Source organism: Balaenoptera ricei, chromosome 17 (genome assembly GCF_028023285.1).
Source record: "Balaenoptera ricei isolate mBalRic1 chromosome 17, mBalRic1.hap2, whole genome shotgun sequence".
Taxonomy (NCBI): Eukaryota; Metazoa; Chordata; class Mammalia; order Artiodactyla; family Balaenopteridae; genus Balaenoptera; species Balaenoptera ricei.
In genome coordinates, this window is record NC_082655.1 from 45,937,014 (window position 1) to 45,956,851 (window position 19,838).

Below are 19,838 nucleotides of genomic sequence, written 5' to 3' on the forward strand. Positions count from 1 at the left end.
AAATCTATGTAAATCTGTTTAGCACATTAATTTAAACCTTTTTACTATTAAGAATAAATTAACTTGTTATAAAATAAATAATAAAAGGAACAGTTAATGCTGCTTGAAAAAAAATGTAGCCTTCGTTTGGCATTCTCAGATATTGAAAAATAATCATTGTGAAAAGAGTGAACATTCATGTAAAGTTTCATTTCTAGTTTATTTACCTTGGGACTCTATATTCCTACTGTGATTGAGAGAGATTATTTCAAGGTTAAGTAACTTTCAGGAGGTTTGAAATAAAAATGAAGAAAAAGAAGTCCAAACAAACTCAGATTTATTTGTTCTTTTTTAAAAGCTAATCATTAAAAAATTAAAAAGAAAAAATAGTCAAGTATCAGATACTTTCTGAAAGTTTTCCTCTATTATGTGGAAAACATTTGAATATGCATAACTTATTGAAGCCCTACTATACCTAGAACTTGAGAGTTATGAAGAAAACTGAGTGACCTGGAATCCTAAGCAAAAATTAATTTTAGTGAAAGAAAAGTTATTTTGATGATAAAACTGTTAATGTACTTAACGGAATTATACAAAAGAAATATACACTTTACAAGAAGATATATAGAAAAGCAAAAAATGGAAGGGGAGGAAGGTATTTTGAAATATATTTTTTGTGGTAAAGGGTTACTTTATTTTTTTTTTAATTTTTAAGTTTTACTTTAAATGTATATTGTACCTCCTTTCAAAGACTTTACTACCAGTAAGCTGTTTCAAGCATCTGAATAACAATACTGTGAGGAAGGTAGCCCATTTTATTACCTACATTGCAGGGAAGAAAATGGAAAGAAAGTTGTCTGTAGAAGGAATGTATTTTGTTACATAGAATAAGCAACTATAGAACAGAAAGCAGCTTCCTGACATTAGTTCTACCTGTATCTAATTTGTTTAGTTTATTTACTTTGTGCATTTTCTACATAAATAGAATAGTTGCATTTTTAGTAATGAGTCTAAATACTCATGTATTTAAAAAGCTAATCATCAATATTTAGAGGAAAAACAACATTGAAGGTACATGAAATATGTTTTTATTTTCTGGCAGTGGACTGAAACATAAAGCTGAATGAAATGACCCAAATTACAACATTACATCCAGTTTTCATTGTAAAGCAAACCTAGATTGCATCAGAACCTTGAAAAAATCATGGGAACTGTTTCAGAGGGGAATCCCAACCTTTATTTTAAGGGAGGGGGAGATGTGTTGGAGGGGAAAAGCTCATATAACTATGAAAAGGTTGATGGCTTCTGCTGTGATCCCTGAGGACATTTGAACTAAAAGAAACATCTTATCAGATTGGATAGTTTTCAGTTTTTGTTTTCAACCTCTCTTCTTATTTGTTTTACAGTGGATGGAACTAAGGTTCAACACTCTGGCAAAATGCCCACACTGCAAAAAAATGTAAGTTCTGTACCACTGGAAATACTGTTGGGAAATATTTGAGAACAATTTAAAGAGTTCAGAATTCTCACTTAAGTAAATTTTGATGTTAAGACATACTATGGGATGAATGCATGGTTAATATATTTATGCTTTTCAAGACTAAAAAAAAGACATCTTTGAACTGATTAATCTATTCCATTTTGAAATTGAAATGATTGGATCTATTCTCTAAAGGTAAATCAACTTACCTTTAGACAAAGTGAAAATTACTAAAATTATCAGTAACCTGGTAATGATTTTCAAATGTTCTAAGTGGTTATAATCTGTTGCAAATAATCTAAAATTTATGTTTTTAAAATGGACTGTATAAAAAAATGGACTGTAATCTTGGAGAAAACCAAATTTTGGGGGGTTTATAATTAGGAAGTTGGATGGCAAAGTTTTTATAATTATTTATCTCTCTTCAGTCAATTTCTCTGTATTCCTAAATGGTGTACCTAAGGAAAATAACAAAAGGCAATATAAAAATGGGAGAAACTAGAAGACATTTTGATTAAAGACATTTTATGCCATCTATGTTGAGAGACCCCAAGTCACCCTAAGATTTTTTGACTTTCTAGGAGAACTAATAGGACTTAGTATACAGTTGTACTCACAGCTTTATGGTGAAAGTATGCAAAGCAAAATCAGCAAAAGAAAAAGGCATGTGGGGCAAAATCTGGAGGAAACCAAGAGCAAGCTTCTAATAGTCCTCTCCCAGTGGAGTCATAACAGGACTTCATTCCTCCAGCAATGAATTGTTACAACATATGTGAAATGTTTTTGACCAGAGAAGCTTATTAGGTCTAATTGGAGCTGGTCACATAGGCACCTGCCGCATAGCACATGCCACAATTCCATACTCCCAGAAGGAAAGCAGGTATTTGGCATAAGCCATATTGGTTGTACAAGTAATTTAGGCATAGCAACCCACTTTTATCAGTAAGGGAATAGTTAGAACTTTTTTGAAATCTAAGTTCCCAGGTGTCAGCCAAGGGCTTACCTTACAAGCCAACTTGTCTAAGGATAGCAGTGTTAGGCCTGCTATACTCTTTTCTGCACAGCATCTATTTTGATAATAAAATTCAAAAATTACTGTTTTCCACTTGCATGTGTGGAAAGTAAGCAAAGGAAATTAGACTGGAATGTTTTGATAATTAGTATTTAAAATAAAAATTATCAGCTCATAGTTACATTTTTGTGATCCTTAGAATAATATAAATACTATATCTATTTTGAGAGTAAAGTAATCCTAAGAGTGGTTTATAGGAGCATCTGCTAATCCAAACTCCCAATCCAACCCTCTCACCACTTGGCAACCACCAGTCTATTCTCTATGTCCCTGATTCTGTTTCTGTTTCATAGATAGGTTCATTTATGTCATATTTTAGATTCCACATATAAGTGATATCATATGGTATTTGTCTTTCTCTTTCTGATATACTTCACTTAGTATGATAATCCCTAGTTGCATCCATGTTGCTGCAAATGGCATTATTTCATTTTTTTCTATGGCTGAGCAGTATTCCATTGTATATATGTACCACATCTTTTTCTTTAAATCTTTTTTTTTTTTAATATTTATTTATTAGGCTGTGTCGGGTCTTAGTTGTGGTGTGCACGCTCTAGAGCACTTTGCAGCATGTGGGATCTTAGTTCCCCGACGAGGGATTGAACTTGTGTCCCCTTCATTGGAAGGTGGATTCTTAACCACTGGACCACCAGGGAAGTCCCTGTACCACATCTTCTTTATCCATTCATCTGTCAACGTACACTTAGGTTGTTTCCATGTCTTGGCTATTGTGAATAGTGCTGCTATGAACATAGACATGCATATATCTTTTTGACATACAGTTTTGTCAGGATATATGCCAGAAGTGGGATTGCTGGATCATATGGTAGTTCTATTTTTAGTTTTCTGAGGAGCCTCCATAATGTTTTCCAAAGTGGCTGCACCAAATTACATTCCCACCAACAGTATAGGAGGGTTCCCTTTTCTCCACACCCTCTCCAGCATTTGTTACTTGTAGACTTTTTAATGATGGCCATTCTGACTGATGTGAGGTGGTACCTCATTGTAGTTTTGATTTGCATTTCTCTAATAATTAGCGATGTTGAGCATCTTTTCATGTGCCTATTGGCCATCTGTATGGCTTCTGTGGAGAAATGTCTCTTTAGGTCTTCTCCCCATTTTTCAATTGGGTTTGTTTTTTTGTTGTTGAGTTGTATGAGCTGTTTGTATATTTTGGAAATTAAGCCCCTGTCAGTCGCATCGTTTGCAAATATTTTCTCCCATTCTGTAAGTTGTCTCTTTGTTTTGTTTATGGTTTACTTTGTTGTGTAAAAGCTTGTTAATTTGATTACATCTTATTTGTTTACTTTTGTTTATATTTCTATTGCCTTGGGAGACTGACCTAAGAAAACATTTGTACCATTTACATCAGAGAATGTTTTGCCTATGCTATCTTCTAGGAGTTTTATGGTGTCATGTCTTACGTTTAAGTCTTTAAGCCATTTTGAATTTATTTTTGTGTACAGGGTAAGGGTATGTTCTAACTTCATTGATTTACATGCAGCCGTCCAACTTTCCCAACACCCCTTGCTGAAGAGACTTTTTCCTATTGTATGTTCTTGACTCCTTAGTTGAAAATTAATTGCCTGTAGGTGTGTGGGTTTATTTCTGGGCTGTCTATTCTGTTCCATTGTTCCATATGTCTGTTTTTGTGCCAATATCATGCTGTTTTGATTACTGTAGCTTTGTAGTATTGCCTGAAGTCTGGGATGGTTGTGCTTCCAGCTTTGTTCTTTTTCTTCAGGATTGCTTTGGCAATTCTGGGTCTTTTATGGTTCCATATGAATTTTAGGATTATTTGTTCTAGTTCTGTGAAAAAGGTCATGGGTAATTTGATAGGGATCACATTAAACCTGTAGATTGCTTTCCATTTCTTTGAATCACCTTCAGTTTTCTTTATTAATGTTTTATACTTCTCAGCATATATGTCTTTCACCTCTTTGGTGAGGTTTATTCCTAAGTATTTATTTTTTGGGTTGTGATTTTAAAAGGTATTGTTTTTTTACATTCTCTTTCTGGTATTTCATTGTTGGCATAAAGAAATGCAACTGGTTTCTGTATGTTAATCTTATATTCTGATATCTCTCTGAATTCGTTTATCAGTTCTAGTAGTTTTTGTGTGGAGTCTTTAGTGTTTTCTATATATAGAATCATATCATCTGCATATAATGACAATTTTACCTCTTCTCTTCCAATTTGGATACTTTTATTTCTTTTTCTTGTCTGATTGCTGTTGCTAGGACTTCTAATACTATGTTGAAGAGAAGTGTGAGAGTGGCATCCTTGTCTTGTTCCAGATTTTAGCAAGAAGCCTTTCAACTTTTTGCCATTTCATTTTATATTGGCTGTGGGTTTGTCATGAATAGCTTTTACTATTTTGAGATATGTTACCTCTGTACCCACTTTGGTAATAATGTTTATCATGAATGGATGTTGAATTTTGTCAAAGGCTTTTTCTGTATCTATTGATATGATCATGTGGTTTTTGTCCTTTCTTTTGTTTGTGTGGTATATTACATTGATTTGCATATGTTGAACCATCCTTGTGAACTTGGGATGAATCCCACTTGGTCGTGGTTTATGATCTTTTTTATGTGTGGCTGGATTTGGTTTGCTAATATTTTGTTGAGAATTTTTGCATCTACATTCATCAAAGATATTGGTCTGTAATTTTCTTTTTTCATGGTGTCTTTGTCTTGTTTTGGTATCAGGGTGATGGTGGCTTCATAGAATGTCCTTCAGAGTGTTCCTTCCTCTTTAGCTTTTTGGAAGAGTTTGAGAAGGATCAGTATAAGTTCTTCTTTGTATGTTTGGTAGAATTCACCTGTGAAGCCATCTGGTTCTGGACTTTTGTTTGTAGGGAGTTTTTAAATTCCAGATTCTATTTCATTTCTAGTGACTGGTCTGTATGTTTTTAGAAGAATGTTCATTTCTCCTAGGTCTTTGAATTTGTTGGCCTATAATTGTTCATAGTATTCCCTTGTGGCTTTTTGTATTTCTGTGGTATCAGTTTTTATGTCTCCTATTTCATTTCTTATTTATTTGTATTCTCTCTCTTTTCTTCTTGGTGAGCCTGGCCAGAGGTTTGTCAGTCTTGTTTATCCTTTCAAAGAATCAACTCCTGGTTTTATTAATTTTTCTTTTTTTTAAAATCTCTGTTTTGTTTATTTCCTCTCTGATCTTTATTATTTCCTTTCTTCTGCTGACTCTAGGTTTTGTTTGTTCTTTTTCTAATTCTTTTAAGTGGTATGTTAGGTTGTTTATTTGAGATTTTTCTTGTTTTCTGAGGAAGGCCTGTACCTCTATGAACTTTCCTCTGATAACTGCTTTTGCTGTATCCGATAGGTTTTGTATGGTTGTGTTTTCATCGTCATTTGCCTCAAGGTATATTTTTATTTTTTACTTATTTTTAAATTAATTTTTATTGGAGTATAGTTGCTTTACAATGTTGTATTAGTTTCTACTGTATAACAAAGTGAATCAGCTATACATATATCCCCTCTTTTTTGGATTTCCTTCCCCTTTAGGCCACCACAGAGCACAGAGTTCCCTGAGCTATACAGTAGGTTCATATTAGTTATCTATTTTATACATAGTATCAATAGTGTATATATGTCAATCCCAATCTCCTAATTCCCCCCAACCCCATCTTTCCCCCTTGGTATCCATACATTTGTTCCCTATGTCCGTGTCTCTATTTCTGCTTTGCAAATAAGATCATCTATACCATTTTTCTAGATTCCACATATGTGCATTAATATACAATATTTGTTTTTCTCCTTCTGACTTACTTTACTCTAGGTCCATCCACTTCTCTACAAATTATCCAGTTTCGTTCCTTTTCATGGCTGAGTAATATTCCATTGTATATATGTACCACATCTTCTTTATCCATTCCTCTGTTGATGGTCATTTAGGTTGCTTCCATGTCCTGGCTATTGTAAATAGTGTTGCAATGATCATTAGGGTGCATGTGTCTGTTTGAATTATGGTTTTCTTTGGGAATATGCCCAGTAGTGAGATTGCTGGGTCATATGGTAGTTCTATATAGGTATTTTGTTTAAATTTCATCTCTGATGTCATCATTGACCCATTGGTTTTTTAGTAGCATGTTGTTTAGTCTCCATGTAATCATTTTGTTCTCATTTCTTTTTCTGTGGTTAATTTCTAGTTTCATGCCATTATAGTCAGAAAAGATGCTTGAGATAATTTCTATACTCTTAAATTCGTTGAGGCTTGTTTTGGCCCTAGTATGTGATCAATCCTTGAGAATGTTACATGTGCCCTTGTTTTTTTTGGATGTCATGTCCTGAAAATATCAATTAAGTCTAACTGTTCTACTGTATCATCTATTATCTCTGTTGCCTTATTGATTCTTTGTCTGGAAGATCTGTCCATTGATGTGACTGGGGTGTTAAAGTCTCCTGCTATTATTGTATTCCTGTCAATTTCTCCCTTTATGTCTGTTAGTATTTGTTTTATGTATTTGGGTGATCCTGTATTAGGTACATATACGTTGATGAGTGTAAAATCCTCTTCTTGTAGTGGTCCTTTTATCATTATATAGTGTCCTTCTTTATGTTTCTTTATGGCTTTGTTTTAAGTTCTATTTAGTCTAAGTATTGTGACCCCCACTTTCTTGTCATTTCAGTTTGCATGGAATATCTTTTTCCATCCCCTCACTTTCAATCTATTGTGTTCTTTGCCCTAAAGTGAGTCTCTTGTAGGCAGCATATCATAAACTCTTGTTTTTTTTTATCCAATCTGCCACTCTCTGTCTTTTGATTGCAGCATTGAGTGCATTGATTTATAAGGTACTTCTTGATAGATATGTATTTATTGCAATTTTAAACTTTGTTTTCCCATTGATTTCATATTTCTTCTTTATCCCTTTCTTTTTCTTTTTGTTCTTACTTTTGTAGCTTGATGATTTTCTTTTGTATTATACTTATGTTCTCTTCTTTTTGGTTTTTGTAAATCTATGGTATGTTTTTGATTTGTGGTTACCCTGTTTATCAACTATGTTAACCCCTTCCTATATCTACTTGCCTTAGACTGGTAGTCATATTGTCTCAAACACATTCTAGGGAAAAAAATCTACATTTTCTTACTATCCTCCCCCACATTTTATGATTTTGATGTCCTCTTTTACATCGTCATGTTCATCCTTTTGCTGTTCATTGTGGTTATCATAACTTTCACATAAAAATTTTTTGATTTTTTTTTAATCTGTGTACTGGCTTATTTAAGTAATTTATTTTCCAATTGTGATTTTCTCTTTTCTATAGATTCTTACTTCTTTTCTATTTAGAGAAGACCTTTCAATATTTCCTTTAGGATAGATTTAGTATTGCTGTATTCTTTTAGCTTTTGCTTGCCTGAGAAATTCTTTGTCTCATCTTCTATTCTAAATGATAATCTCGCTGGGTAGAGTATACTAGTTTGCAGATTTTTCCCTTTCAGGACTTTGAGTATATCTTGACACTTGCTTTTGGCCTGCATCACTTCTGTAGAGAAATCAGCCTTTTTTGGGTTGCCTTGTAATTAACTCTTTGCTTTTCGCTTGCTGCCTTTAGAATCCTCTATCTTTAACTTTTGCCATTTTTGTTATGTCTTGATGTAGGTCTGTTTGGGTTTATCTTTTTTGGGACCCTCTCTGCTTCCTGTACCTGGATGTCTGTTTCCTTCTTTAAGTTTGGGAAGTTTTCAGCTATAATTTCTTCAAATACATTTTTGATCCCCTTTTCTCTTTCTTCCCCTTCTGGAATCCTTATTATGCATAGGTTGGCATGCTTTATATTATCCCATAGGTCTCTTACATTGCTTTCATTTTTTTTTCATTTGGCTTTCTGTCTTCTGTCCTGATTGCATGATTTCCATTATTCTATCTTCCGGGTCACTTATTCGTTCTGCATTATTGTGTTATGTATTACCTTTAGCTCAGCTCTTGTCTCTGCAAATGAGTTTTCTAATTTTTCTTGGTTCCTCTTTATAGTTTCTAGTTCCTTTTTACAATACTCTGCATTTCTGTTGATAGCCATTCTTAATTCCTTCAGTATTTTCATTATCTTCTCTTTGAAATTTGTATCTATTAGACTGAAGAGGTCTGCTTCATTGTTTGTTCTTTCAGGGGTATACTCTTGGTCTTTTAACTGGGAGTGGTTCCTCTGCTTTTTTGTTTTACTTATATTTCTCTTACTCTGTGAATTTAGGAGAAACAATTATCTACTGTGGTCTTGGAGGGCTATTTATATGTAGGGTTGTCCCTGTGTAGCTTGTGTGGGTTTAGTATGTTTGGTGCAAGGGCTGTTTTTAATATGGATGCCTGTTACTTCTTTCTTCAGTGTGTGCTGGTTGTTATTTCCTTGACAGGGGGTGCTGGTTTAGGTTGCTGGTTTCTGGTCTTGGGGTTTTTGGCAGCAGGGGGTGGCTCAGGCACACCCCCTGGGACATGCGATGGGAATGGAGGTGGCTTACAACCACTCCTGGAGTTCAGATGGGTGGTAGTGGGAGCCCACAACTACTCTTGGGGTCTGGGAGGGCATTGGTAGGGGGAACATGACCACTCCTGGAGTCCAGAAGGGCATCAGCAGGGGCCCACGACCATTCCTGTGGTCCAGAGGGGAGTCAGCAGGGGGTGGTAACCACCCCTGGGGTCCGGGAGGGTGTTGGCAGGGGCCCAGCGACCACTCCTGGTGTCTGGGCAGGCTGCAGTGGAGGCTCAGGACCACCCCTGGAGCCTGTGCAGGCAGTATCCTGCCTCTGCGAGCACGTGCACAGGGAAAAAAGCTACAATCCAGGTCCCGTCCCTCCCTAGTGCAGTCCCCAAACAATGGCGACTGGCCTCTAAGGTGGCCCAGGCTTCCTTGGCGTACACCCCCAGCAGTGGTCACACTGGATTCCAGCCCCCCCAGTCTGTTTCTACACAGCCAACCCCAGTCTTCTCCCTGGTTCTGATCTCCAAAGCACGAGTTCCAGCACACAGTCCCTGCCAGAACCAGAAGATGGGCGTGCCAGGCTGGGCTGCTGCAAACCGGCTACTAGTGTTGTCCTTGGAGGCTCTGAAGCTCCCCTTCAGTCCCGGCTGATCTCCCCACTGCTGAAAGGGCTTCCCAGGGTGCAGGAATCTTTCCTCTTTCACAGCTCCCTCCCAGGGGCACAGGCCTGGTCCTGATTCCTTTTTCACTTTCTTCTTTCTTCTTTTTTTTTTTTTTTTCTGTTTTCTTTTTTCCCACCCGGTTACATGGAGATTTTCTTGCCCTTTCAGCAGTTTGAGGTTTTCTGCCAGCATTCAGTAGATATTCTGTGAGAATCGTTTCATGTGTAGATGTATTTTTGTTGTATTTGTGAGAGAGGGTGAGCTTCATGTCTGAGTACTTTGCCATCTTGATTGATCTCCCCACTTGCAAATTTTAATAGATCTGTTCAATCTTCATTTTCTTGTTTTCTCTTTAGTATTTGGTTCTGTTGATTACCCTGCTTTTTTTCCTTAAAATTTGTTCTTCTTTTGGTTTCAGACGTCACTTTCTCCTGGTTTTCTCCCACTTCTCAGAACATTCATTTGCTATCTCCTTTCTTGGCTCCACTTTCTCTTCCAAGTCATTAAATATTGCTATTCTCCAGGATTGGAACCTAATCACAATATATCTGTGCTTTCTCATATGTTTTTATATCATTTACATGCCACTAAATCACAACCAATATACCATTAAATCACCCCAGACCTCTCTTCAGACCTTCAGATGTAAATATACAATCTGTATTCACCATTTGCCTGTAGTTATTTCAACCTGGTGTACCATAGGCATCTCAAACAGAATATATCCAACTTGCCCACCCCACTCTGCAAACTAATTGTCCTTGTGTTTTGATGAATAACTTACATTAATGAATGTTTTGCTATCTGCTCAGCTGACCAAGCCAGAAATCTGAGTGTGTCTTTATTCACAATATCCAAATGGAAACAGGTCCTGTCAATTCTGTCTCTTGACATTTCAATTCTGCTCTCCTATTCTTACTATTTCTATTATATATAGTTCAAGCATTCAGGATCTCTCACCAGGACTACTGCAATAGCTTTCTAATTTATCTCTTGGTCTTCAGCCTTATAGTTCTCTTCCAGTTTATTAGAGTAAAGGTCTCCAAGTGAAAATATGATTTCAAACTCTCTGGCTTCAAACCTTTTAGTAGCTCCCAAATTCATGGCCATAGCATACAGCTGTGCAGGTTGTATATTGCACAACCCAAGGAGGTGCCGTTGCCATTGCTATTTTAGGTTTTTCTATTAGTGCCATATGAAGTATGCTAAGGAAAGATATTTTCTACTTATTGACATAAATGCATCATATAGACTATTACAGGCCCATTGCCTAAAATCCAAAATCAAACTCGAAACTTCTTATCAAGATTTATACAACCCTCCAAGTTTAGATATTTGCCTAACTTCTCTAGTGGTATCTTTATTATGTTTTCTTCTACCTCTACACACACCACCAGCCTCAACAAATTCTTCTACTTCCATAAATATACAAGAGAGTTTCTTGCTTTTGTCCCTTAATCTCCTGCTAGGCCTGGAGTGACCTGGCTCATCCCTTTCTCATTCCTGTTTACTTGGAAAACAACTACTTAACCTCACAGATTAGCTGAAAAGCCCTTTAATTTTACTCACTTACAGAAACCTTCTCTGGAAGAAAGGTTATTTTGCTGCTTGTTCCTTGAACAAAAGTATTATTTTTTCTAGCTGAACAATGCTACTGTTAGCAGCTAAGATGACTTACTCTCCCATCTATTCACATCTTACCCTGTCCTTAAGCTTCACCTAATAAAGCCTTCCCTGGCTACCTTATCTGAAAATTGTGCTTAAATAACACTGCTTGGCACCATCTTTATTTTCCTGGTGTCCTTCACAATGCTAGTGTTTCACAGGGGAGTGTTATGAAGGGGGAGGTAAATAATTTGAAGGGTGAATAATCAGATGTTTGAGAAAACTTGCATGATCTTTTCCTCTTGGATAGTCAGTGTCCACACTTTTGTATATTAGAGGCCCTTGACTTTCACATCCAATAATATGAAAGACTAGTTAACTATTACAAATATCCTTTTAAATGCATTGTTCAGCTCATATGAAAGTTAAGAAAATCCCCAGGGAACAAAAATGGAGAGCAAATGACCACCAGCGCTGTCCTAAGGGTATTTATCAATACTAGGGACCCAGAGACTAGGGTTTCACTGTTCAAATGAAGAATGAGAGAGAAGGTCTTGGTCTTGCAGAAGGTGGAGATTTGGAATACCATCCCTCCCCACCCCCAATAAAGGACTATTCTTCATGAATAGAGTAGGTCAAGGAAAATGTCCACCAGAAAAGGAAGAATACACATGGAAATTTTTATAAGAACAGTGAATTTCAGGTTTATATTTTACCAGGTTTATATGGTATAAGAAAACCCAGTGCCAGAAATCATTTTAAAGTGGTTTAAGATTGGTATCATTCTAGGGAGCCTGGGAAAAGCAAATGAAAATTCTCTGTGGATGAAGACATTCCTAAACCATGCCTGCTAGGATTTCTTATATTAAGGTCTGTCAAAATAAGTTCTCAACAAAAGTACCAACATGAGGAAACAAGATACAATAAGCAGAATTGACATTGATAGCAAACAGCATAATTAGACTTCTAGGAACTTCAGATATTATAATGTTAGGTATAGAATATGTTATAACCATGTCTAAAATGTTTTTTTTTTTTTAAATAGAATTAAGAGAAGACAGATAAGAGTCTATAAGAAATGACCTGGGCACATACAAAAACCTGTACATGAATGTTCATAGAAACTTTATTCTTAATAGCCTGAAACTGGAGACAACCTAGATGTCCTTCCATGGCTGAATTGTTAAACAAACTGATTTACCCAGACCTTGACATACTATTCAACAGTCAAAGGAATGAACTATTGTTCATCTATGCAACCGTTTAGGTGAATCTTTGGGAATTTATGCTGAGTGAAAACCAGTCACACAAGGTGGCCTACAGCATGATTCCTTTTATATAACAGTTTTGAAATGACAGAATTTTAGGAATGGAGAACAGTTGCATGATGGTGTGGTGAGTACAGGGGGTGGGTAGGCAAGAGGGAGGTGAGTGTCGTTATAAAAGGATCCTTGCAGTGATGGAACTCTTCTGTATCTTAACTGTGGTGGTGGGTACATGAACCTCCACATGGGATAAATTGTACAGAATTAAATATACACATACACACAAATGAATATAAGTAAAACAGGAATTATGAATATCAGTGGATTGTATTAATGTCAATACGCTGGTTATAATATTGTACTGTAGTTTGCAAGATGTTACCACTGGGGGAAATTGGGTAGAGGATGAATGAGAGTGCTCTGTATTATTTCTTATAACTGATTTTGAGTCTACAATTATTTAAAAATATAAAATTAATTAACCCAAACAATAAGCAGGCAGGTTTTGAAAGATACAATAAAACTTCTGGAAATTAAAAATTACAGAAATGAAAATACAGTGGAACAAGTTAAACAGCAGATCAGATTAAGTTGACAACTAAAGTTGTGGATTGGAAGATAAAGTAAATTACCTAAATCCATCAGAGAGGCAAAGATGAAAATAATATTAAAAGAAATAAATATAAGAGCATCTGATATATTTCTGATCTAGAAGGAAAAACTAGAGAATGGGATAGAGGCATTTTGAAGAGATAATCCCTAAGGATTTTCAGATCTATGAAAGATATGAACCTGTAGATTCAAAAGGAACAATGGAATCCAAGCAGAATAAACAAATATGTTATAGTGAGATTACAGACAACCTAAAATAAATAGAACATATTAAAAGTCAGATTTTTAGTGTGAAAAAGATAGCAGCAAATGTCTCAACTGCAACAATGGAAGCCAAAAAGTTTAAAAATACTTCAAAGTTCTAAGAGAAATTAACTGTAAAATCGTCTAAACCATCACAGACTAATGAAGGTAAAATAAAGATATTTGCAAATGCAGAACCAACTAACCAGCAGTAACAACCAAAACAGACTGGTTACCATTCTGATACTCTCACTAAAAAACTGATAAAAGATGAATTTAGGGAAAATATCCCTGAAGAAATTTCTGCTCTGCAAGAATAAGAAAGTATAAACCAAGAAATTCTAAACATTCATCAGGAACACTAACTATATAAAATACCAAAAACATAACAGTAATAGTATTAATGCTAACAAATTGGGAGAAACAAAAATAGAATTGAATTGAAATATTGGGACTTCCCTTGTGACGCAGTGGTTAAGAATCCACCTGCCAATGCAGGGGACACGGGTTCAAGCCCTGGTCCAGGAAGGTCCCACATGTGGAGCAACTAAACCTGTGAGACACAACTGCTGAGCCCACATGCCACAACTGCCGAAGCCTGCATGCGCCCCCTAGAGCCTGTGCTCCACAACAAGAGAAGCCACTGCAATGAGAAGTCCGTACACTGCAACAAAGAGTAGCTCCCGCTTGCCTCAACTAGAGAAAGCCCACACGCAGCAACAAAGACACAACACAGCCAAAATTAAATAAATAAATAAATAGATAGATAGATAGATAGATAAATAAAAGAATTGAACTGAACTATTGAAGAACAAGAACATGTAAGATGGGAGTGGAATGTTTAGAGTTAAAGCTTTCTAAGATCTTTGCATTTATTGGGAAGATAGATTTACCAAATGATTTTAGTTTTTAAAAGGTATGCATATTAAAAATTTAAGTGCAAGTGCTAAATAAATAAAAATAAATTGTAAAACTTTCTAAATAGTAGGTAGAAAATGAAATAACAGAATCATAGTCAATCCAAAAGAAGTCCAGAAAAGGGGGTAGAAAAGCAGATAGAGAAACAATAGAAAACCAAAATAACATAGAAGGGATAATCAATATATATTAGTTGTCAGAATATATATAATTAGACTAAACTTGTCAATAAAACTTGCGAGAAATTATCAGACTAGATTTAAGTACATCTGTATGCAATTTGAAGAAGAAACACATGAAATATGAGAACATAGAATGAAAGTAAAAGGTGAAACCATGAAACACTAACCAAAAGGAAAGATATACCAGGCAAACACTAACCAAAAATAAAATAGCAATAGTAATATTAGTTAAAATAGCAAAGACTGCTGTTCTCTTTTTCCTTGCAGTAGAACTGTCAGTCTTAATGGACACCCAGCTGGAGACTGCATTTCCTAACCTCTCTTGCAGATAGTTGTGACCATGTATTTATGTTAGGGCCAATGGAATATGAACAAAGTGATGAATACATCTTCCTGATACTCTCCTTAAAGACAAAAACTGTTTGGCCTCCTTTTCTCTCTCTTCCTCCAATTACTTGGAAAAGGCAACTGTAGCAGAAGACTTGTTACCATATTGAGTCAATGGCAGTCATAGAACAGATGTAAAAAGAATTATTGTCATTATGGTCACTTCATCAGAAATATAAAGTTTGAACTTGAGTGCAAAAAATAATCTAACTTTGAAATATGTAAAATAAAAATAGATAATTATAAGGAATCTGCTCTTGTAGATCGACATAAATACTATTGACTGAAAAAAAATGCACAATCTGAGAGTTGTGAGTTTTTATTGGGGGCATAATGAGGACTATAGCCCGGGAGACTGCATTTCAGATAGCCCTGAGAAACTGCTCCAAAGAGGGAGGGTGGAAGGTCAGTATAATGTGATTTTGGCAATGGGGGAGTACACGCAGGCAAGCACATATTTTTTGCAGTAGGTTGCTGCTAGTCTCATGAAGATTACCACTAGTCACAAGGAGCAGACATCACCATGAAGGATTTTAGTGCTTTTCTAGATACAAGGAGATAGAAGAATTGGGGTCATAAAATCTGAAAATATCTAACTATCTGAAGACCTGTTCTGCCAGTTTTTCCCAGAGGACAAAGTGCCTCATTCCTGAACTCCACCCTGAACTCCTTTCAGGGGATGTTGAAGGTCAGCAGCTGCAGTGGCTCATGATTTAATCCTTGTAGAGGTAGATGACAAGTGCCAATTTGTAGTCGGCAATACAAAAAGCAAAACTGTAATATTTTTAGAAGAAAAGATAGAAAAATATTTTTATGACAGAAGTAGGAAAGAATTTCCTAGACAAGGCATAAAAAAGTACTAACCTTAGAGGAAAAGATTGATAGTTTTGACTATATTAGAAATACTTTGTGTTACATTGGTATCATTAGTAAATACTCATGATCAAAATATGTTATTAAAGTTGAATTTATAAAAACAGACTATAAGAAGATATGTGCAGTATATACAGCTGCATGGAATAGTATGCAGATTATATAAATGTCATCTATGAATCAGTAAGTTAAAGACAGCCCAAGACAGAGACAATAGGTATGAACAAGCAATTAATAGAAAAAGAAAACCAGTAGTCAACCTGCATTTGAAAAGATGTCTAACGTCACTGCAAATTATGGATATACATAATAAAATCACAATGAAATACCATTCACACTCGTGAAATTGTCAAACATGAGAACAATACCAAGTGTTGAAGGGTTAATGAGGATGTAGGTGGAGCAGTGGAAGCTCTCAAATAATGTTGGTGGGGATATAAATTTGGCATTTGTTAAAATTAAAAACATGTCTACAGTACTACCCAGCAATTCTATTCCTAGGTATATGTTTGAGAAATTCCTGCATATGTACATAAGGAAACATGTAAAAGCAAATTCAAAGTAGCCTTGTTATAATAGCAAAAACATTTAAAACAAAACAAAACAAAACCCTGACTGCCCATCAACAGGGAGAATGAGTAAGGTGTGTTATTCCATATAATGGAAGATAGTTGTGCAAATGAATGAAGTAAGTTTCCACGTATGACTATGGAAGAGTCTCATGTAGAGTATTGAGGGAAAAAAAAAGCAAGTCACAGAAGCATACAGTTTAACACATGTACGTGTAAAGTTTTAACACTTGCAAAACAATACTATATATTGCATACAGATACCATATTTGTATTAAATGTATAAGAGATTTTATTATGCATGTGATAGGTGTTTTGTCATTGCCTTCTCCCTATGATAAGATGACACTTGGGTTGTAGAGTAGCAGTAGGTTATTTCTTTCCTGGGAAGATTTTCCAGAGGTAGTGACTATTTAAGTTGAGTGATGAAAAATGAGCATGGGTTTTCTAAGTAGAATTCATGCACTGAAATTAATATACTAAAGTGTGTTCCTTTGGCTCACAACAAAACTGCTCTGATATTCACTTAGAACATTTTGACTTATTGAGTATATTCTAGCAAATTTAGTTGCCTTCTAATCCATGGTAGATTAGACTGCCAGAGGCAGATACATAGGTAAATGAGAAATGGTGGCCAGCTGTGAGATATAAGGCAGGAAAAATCACCAAATGCAGACATAGTTATTAAAACTAAAAGCAACCTAAGGCTAAATGTAACATAAAGGCAATGAATCACAGATGCCCTAACAACTCCAGATAGCAGGCTGTACACTACTGCAATTAATGATGACCCCCCAGGTCATCCACATGTTTCTGTTTTTGTTCAAGTATTCAGGAATTTTTATGATACATATTTGCAATAATAGTCATCAATTTTAAAAAAGATTTGGGACTTGAAGCTATTTTTCTATTATGCAAAATTAACCTTTTGGAATAGCACACTTCTAAATTATGCCTAGTAAATGATGCATTTCTGTGTTTCATTTATTCAATAGACATTCCATGAGTAATTTACCATGTGGTAGGCATAATGTGGACACTGGCCATACACAAACAAATCAGATAATTATATCATCCACTAACACAATGTGTGATATATGATATGTGTTAATATATGTTTGTTTAGGAAGAGAAGGAAGTGCTAATTGGCTTTTTGATTTTTGCTATACTTTTATCATTTTGAAAATTTAAAAAATTAGAAGTATAGAGAATTGAAAACTATTGGATTTGGAATTTCAATTGAGAAATATATTTTATGAATTTCCCATAGGCTTCTTGCAGTATGTATTAAAAGATTTTTAAAAGTTTAATCTCTTTAATTTTGTAATTCTGATTCTAAAAATTTATCGTAAGAAAACAATGAAAAATAAGCACAATGGGAAGAATTAATATTGTTAAAATGGCCATACTACCCAAAGCAATCTACAGATTTAATGTGATCCCTATCAAATTACCCATGACCTTCTTCACAGAACTAGAACAAATAATCCTAAAATTCATATGGAACCATAAAAGACCCAGAATTGCCAAAGCAATCCTGCAGAAAAAGAACAAAGCTGGCGGCACAACCATCTCAGACTTCAGGCAATACTACAAAGCTACAGTGATCAAAACAGCATGATACTGGCACAAAAACAGACATATGGATCAATGGAACAGAATAGAGAGCCCAGAAATAAACCCACACACCTATGGTCAATTAATCTTTGACAAAGGAGGCAAGAATATACTAATAGGTAAAAAGACAGTATCTTTAGCAAGGGGTGTTGGGAAATTTGGACAGCTGCATGTAAATCAGTGAAGTTAGAACACACTCTCACACCATTCACAAAAATAAACTCAAAATGGCTTAAAGACTTAAACATAAGATATGACACTGTAAAACTCCTAGAATAGAACAGGGGCAAAACATTCTCTGACATAAATTGTACCAATATTTTCTTAGGTCAGTTTCCCAAGGCAATAGAAATAAAAGCAAAAATACACAATTGGGACTAATCAACCCTACAAGCTTTTGTACAGCAAAGGAAACCATAAAGGAAATGAAACCTTACAGACTGGGAGAAAATATTTGCAAATGATGTGACTGATAAGGGCTTAATTTCCAAAATATATGAACAGCTCATACAACTCAACAACAAAAACACAAACAACTCAAATTGAAAAATGGGCAGAAGACCTAAATAGACATTTTTCCAAAGAAGACATACAAATAGACAACAGGCACATGAAAAGATGCTCAATGTCACTAATTATTAGAGAAACGCAAATCAAAACTACAATGAGGTACCACCTCATGCCTGTCAGAATGGCCATCATTAAAAAGTCTACAAATAAATGCTGGAGAGGGTATGGAGAAAAGGGAAGTCTCCTACACTGTTGGTGAGAATGTAAGTTGGTGCAGCCATTGTGGAAAACAGTATGGAGGTTCTCAAAAAACTAAAAATAGAATTGCTGTATGATCCAGCAATCCCACTCCTGGGCATATGTACAGACAAAACTATAATTCAAAAAGATACATGCACTCCTGTGTTCATAGCTCTATTCACAATAGCCAAGACATGGAAACAACCTAAATGTCTATCAACAGATGAATGAATAAAGAAGATGTGGTACATATATACAATGGAATACTACTCAGCCATTAAAAAGAATGAAATAATGCCATTTGCAGCAACATGGATGCAACTAGTGATTATCATACTAAGTGAAGTAAGTCAGAAAGAGAAAGACAAATACCATATGATATTACTTATGTGTGGAATCTAAAATATGACACAAATGAACCTATCTATGAAACAGAAACACACTTGTGATTGCCAAGGTAGTTGGTGGGGGGGAGGGATAGATTGGGAGTTTGGGGTTATCAGAAGCAAACTGTTATATATAGAATGGATAAACAACAAGGTCCTACTGTGTAGCACAGGGACCTATATTAAATATCCTGTGTTAAACCATAATGGAAAAGAATATAAAAAAGAATGTATATATATGTATAACTGAATCACTTTGCTGTACAGCAGAAATTAACACATTGTAAATCAACTATACTTTCATTAAAAGAAATAAGCACAATACTTTTAGATGTTGCTTAGCTGGCATTATTTCCAAGAAGGAAAAGGTGTCCAGTACTAGGGAATTTGTTAAGTTATGTTATATTCATCTATCAGAATTCCAGTTTGAGAATAGTTAATGATGTAAGAAAATGTTTATGCTAAATTGGTAAGTTGTAAAAAATGCCTGGAGAAAAATAGCGGTATTTATGGTAGTGGAATTACAGGTAATTTTCCTTTTCCTTTCTATTCTTTATTCTTATTTTCCAAATTTTCTACACTAAACATATAGCAATGGTTATAAATGTAAAAAAAAAAAAAAATCAATTTCTATTTGTAAGATAGCACTGATTTTTCCATTCTGGAATAGATTGTTTTGGAAATAAATTTTTATCTTGGATGATCATTATTGATCATAGTGGGTTTTTTTGGACTTTGTCAATGACCAAGACTTGAATTTTGTTTAAAGCCACAATAATTCATATACAAATTCACCAGGTA

General features: G+C 35.1%; 1 protein-coding gene across 1 annotated transcript in view; it reads left to right on the top strand.

Moving 5' to 3' along the window:
• Positions 1 to 19,838, top strand: part of PIP4P2 (phosphatidylinositol-4,5-bisphosphate 4-phosphatase 2) — an 86,853-nt gene that overhangs the window by 65,930 nt on the left and 1,085 nt on the right. The window contains exon 5 of the mRNA XM_059901797.1: positions 1,386 to 1,438. Coding sequence (XP_059757780.1) covers positions 1,386 to 1,438 — 53 coding nt within the window. The remainder of the gene's footprint in view (positions 1 to 1,385; positions 1,439 to 19,838) is intronic.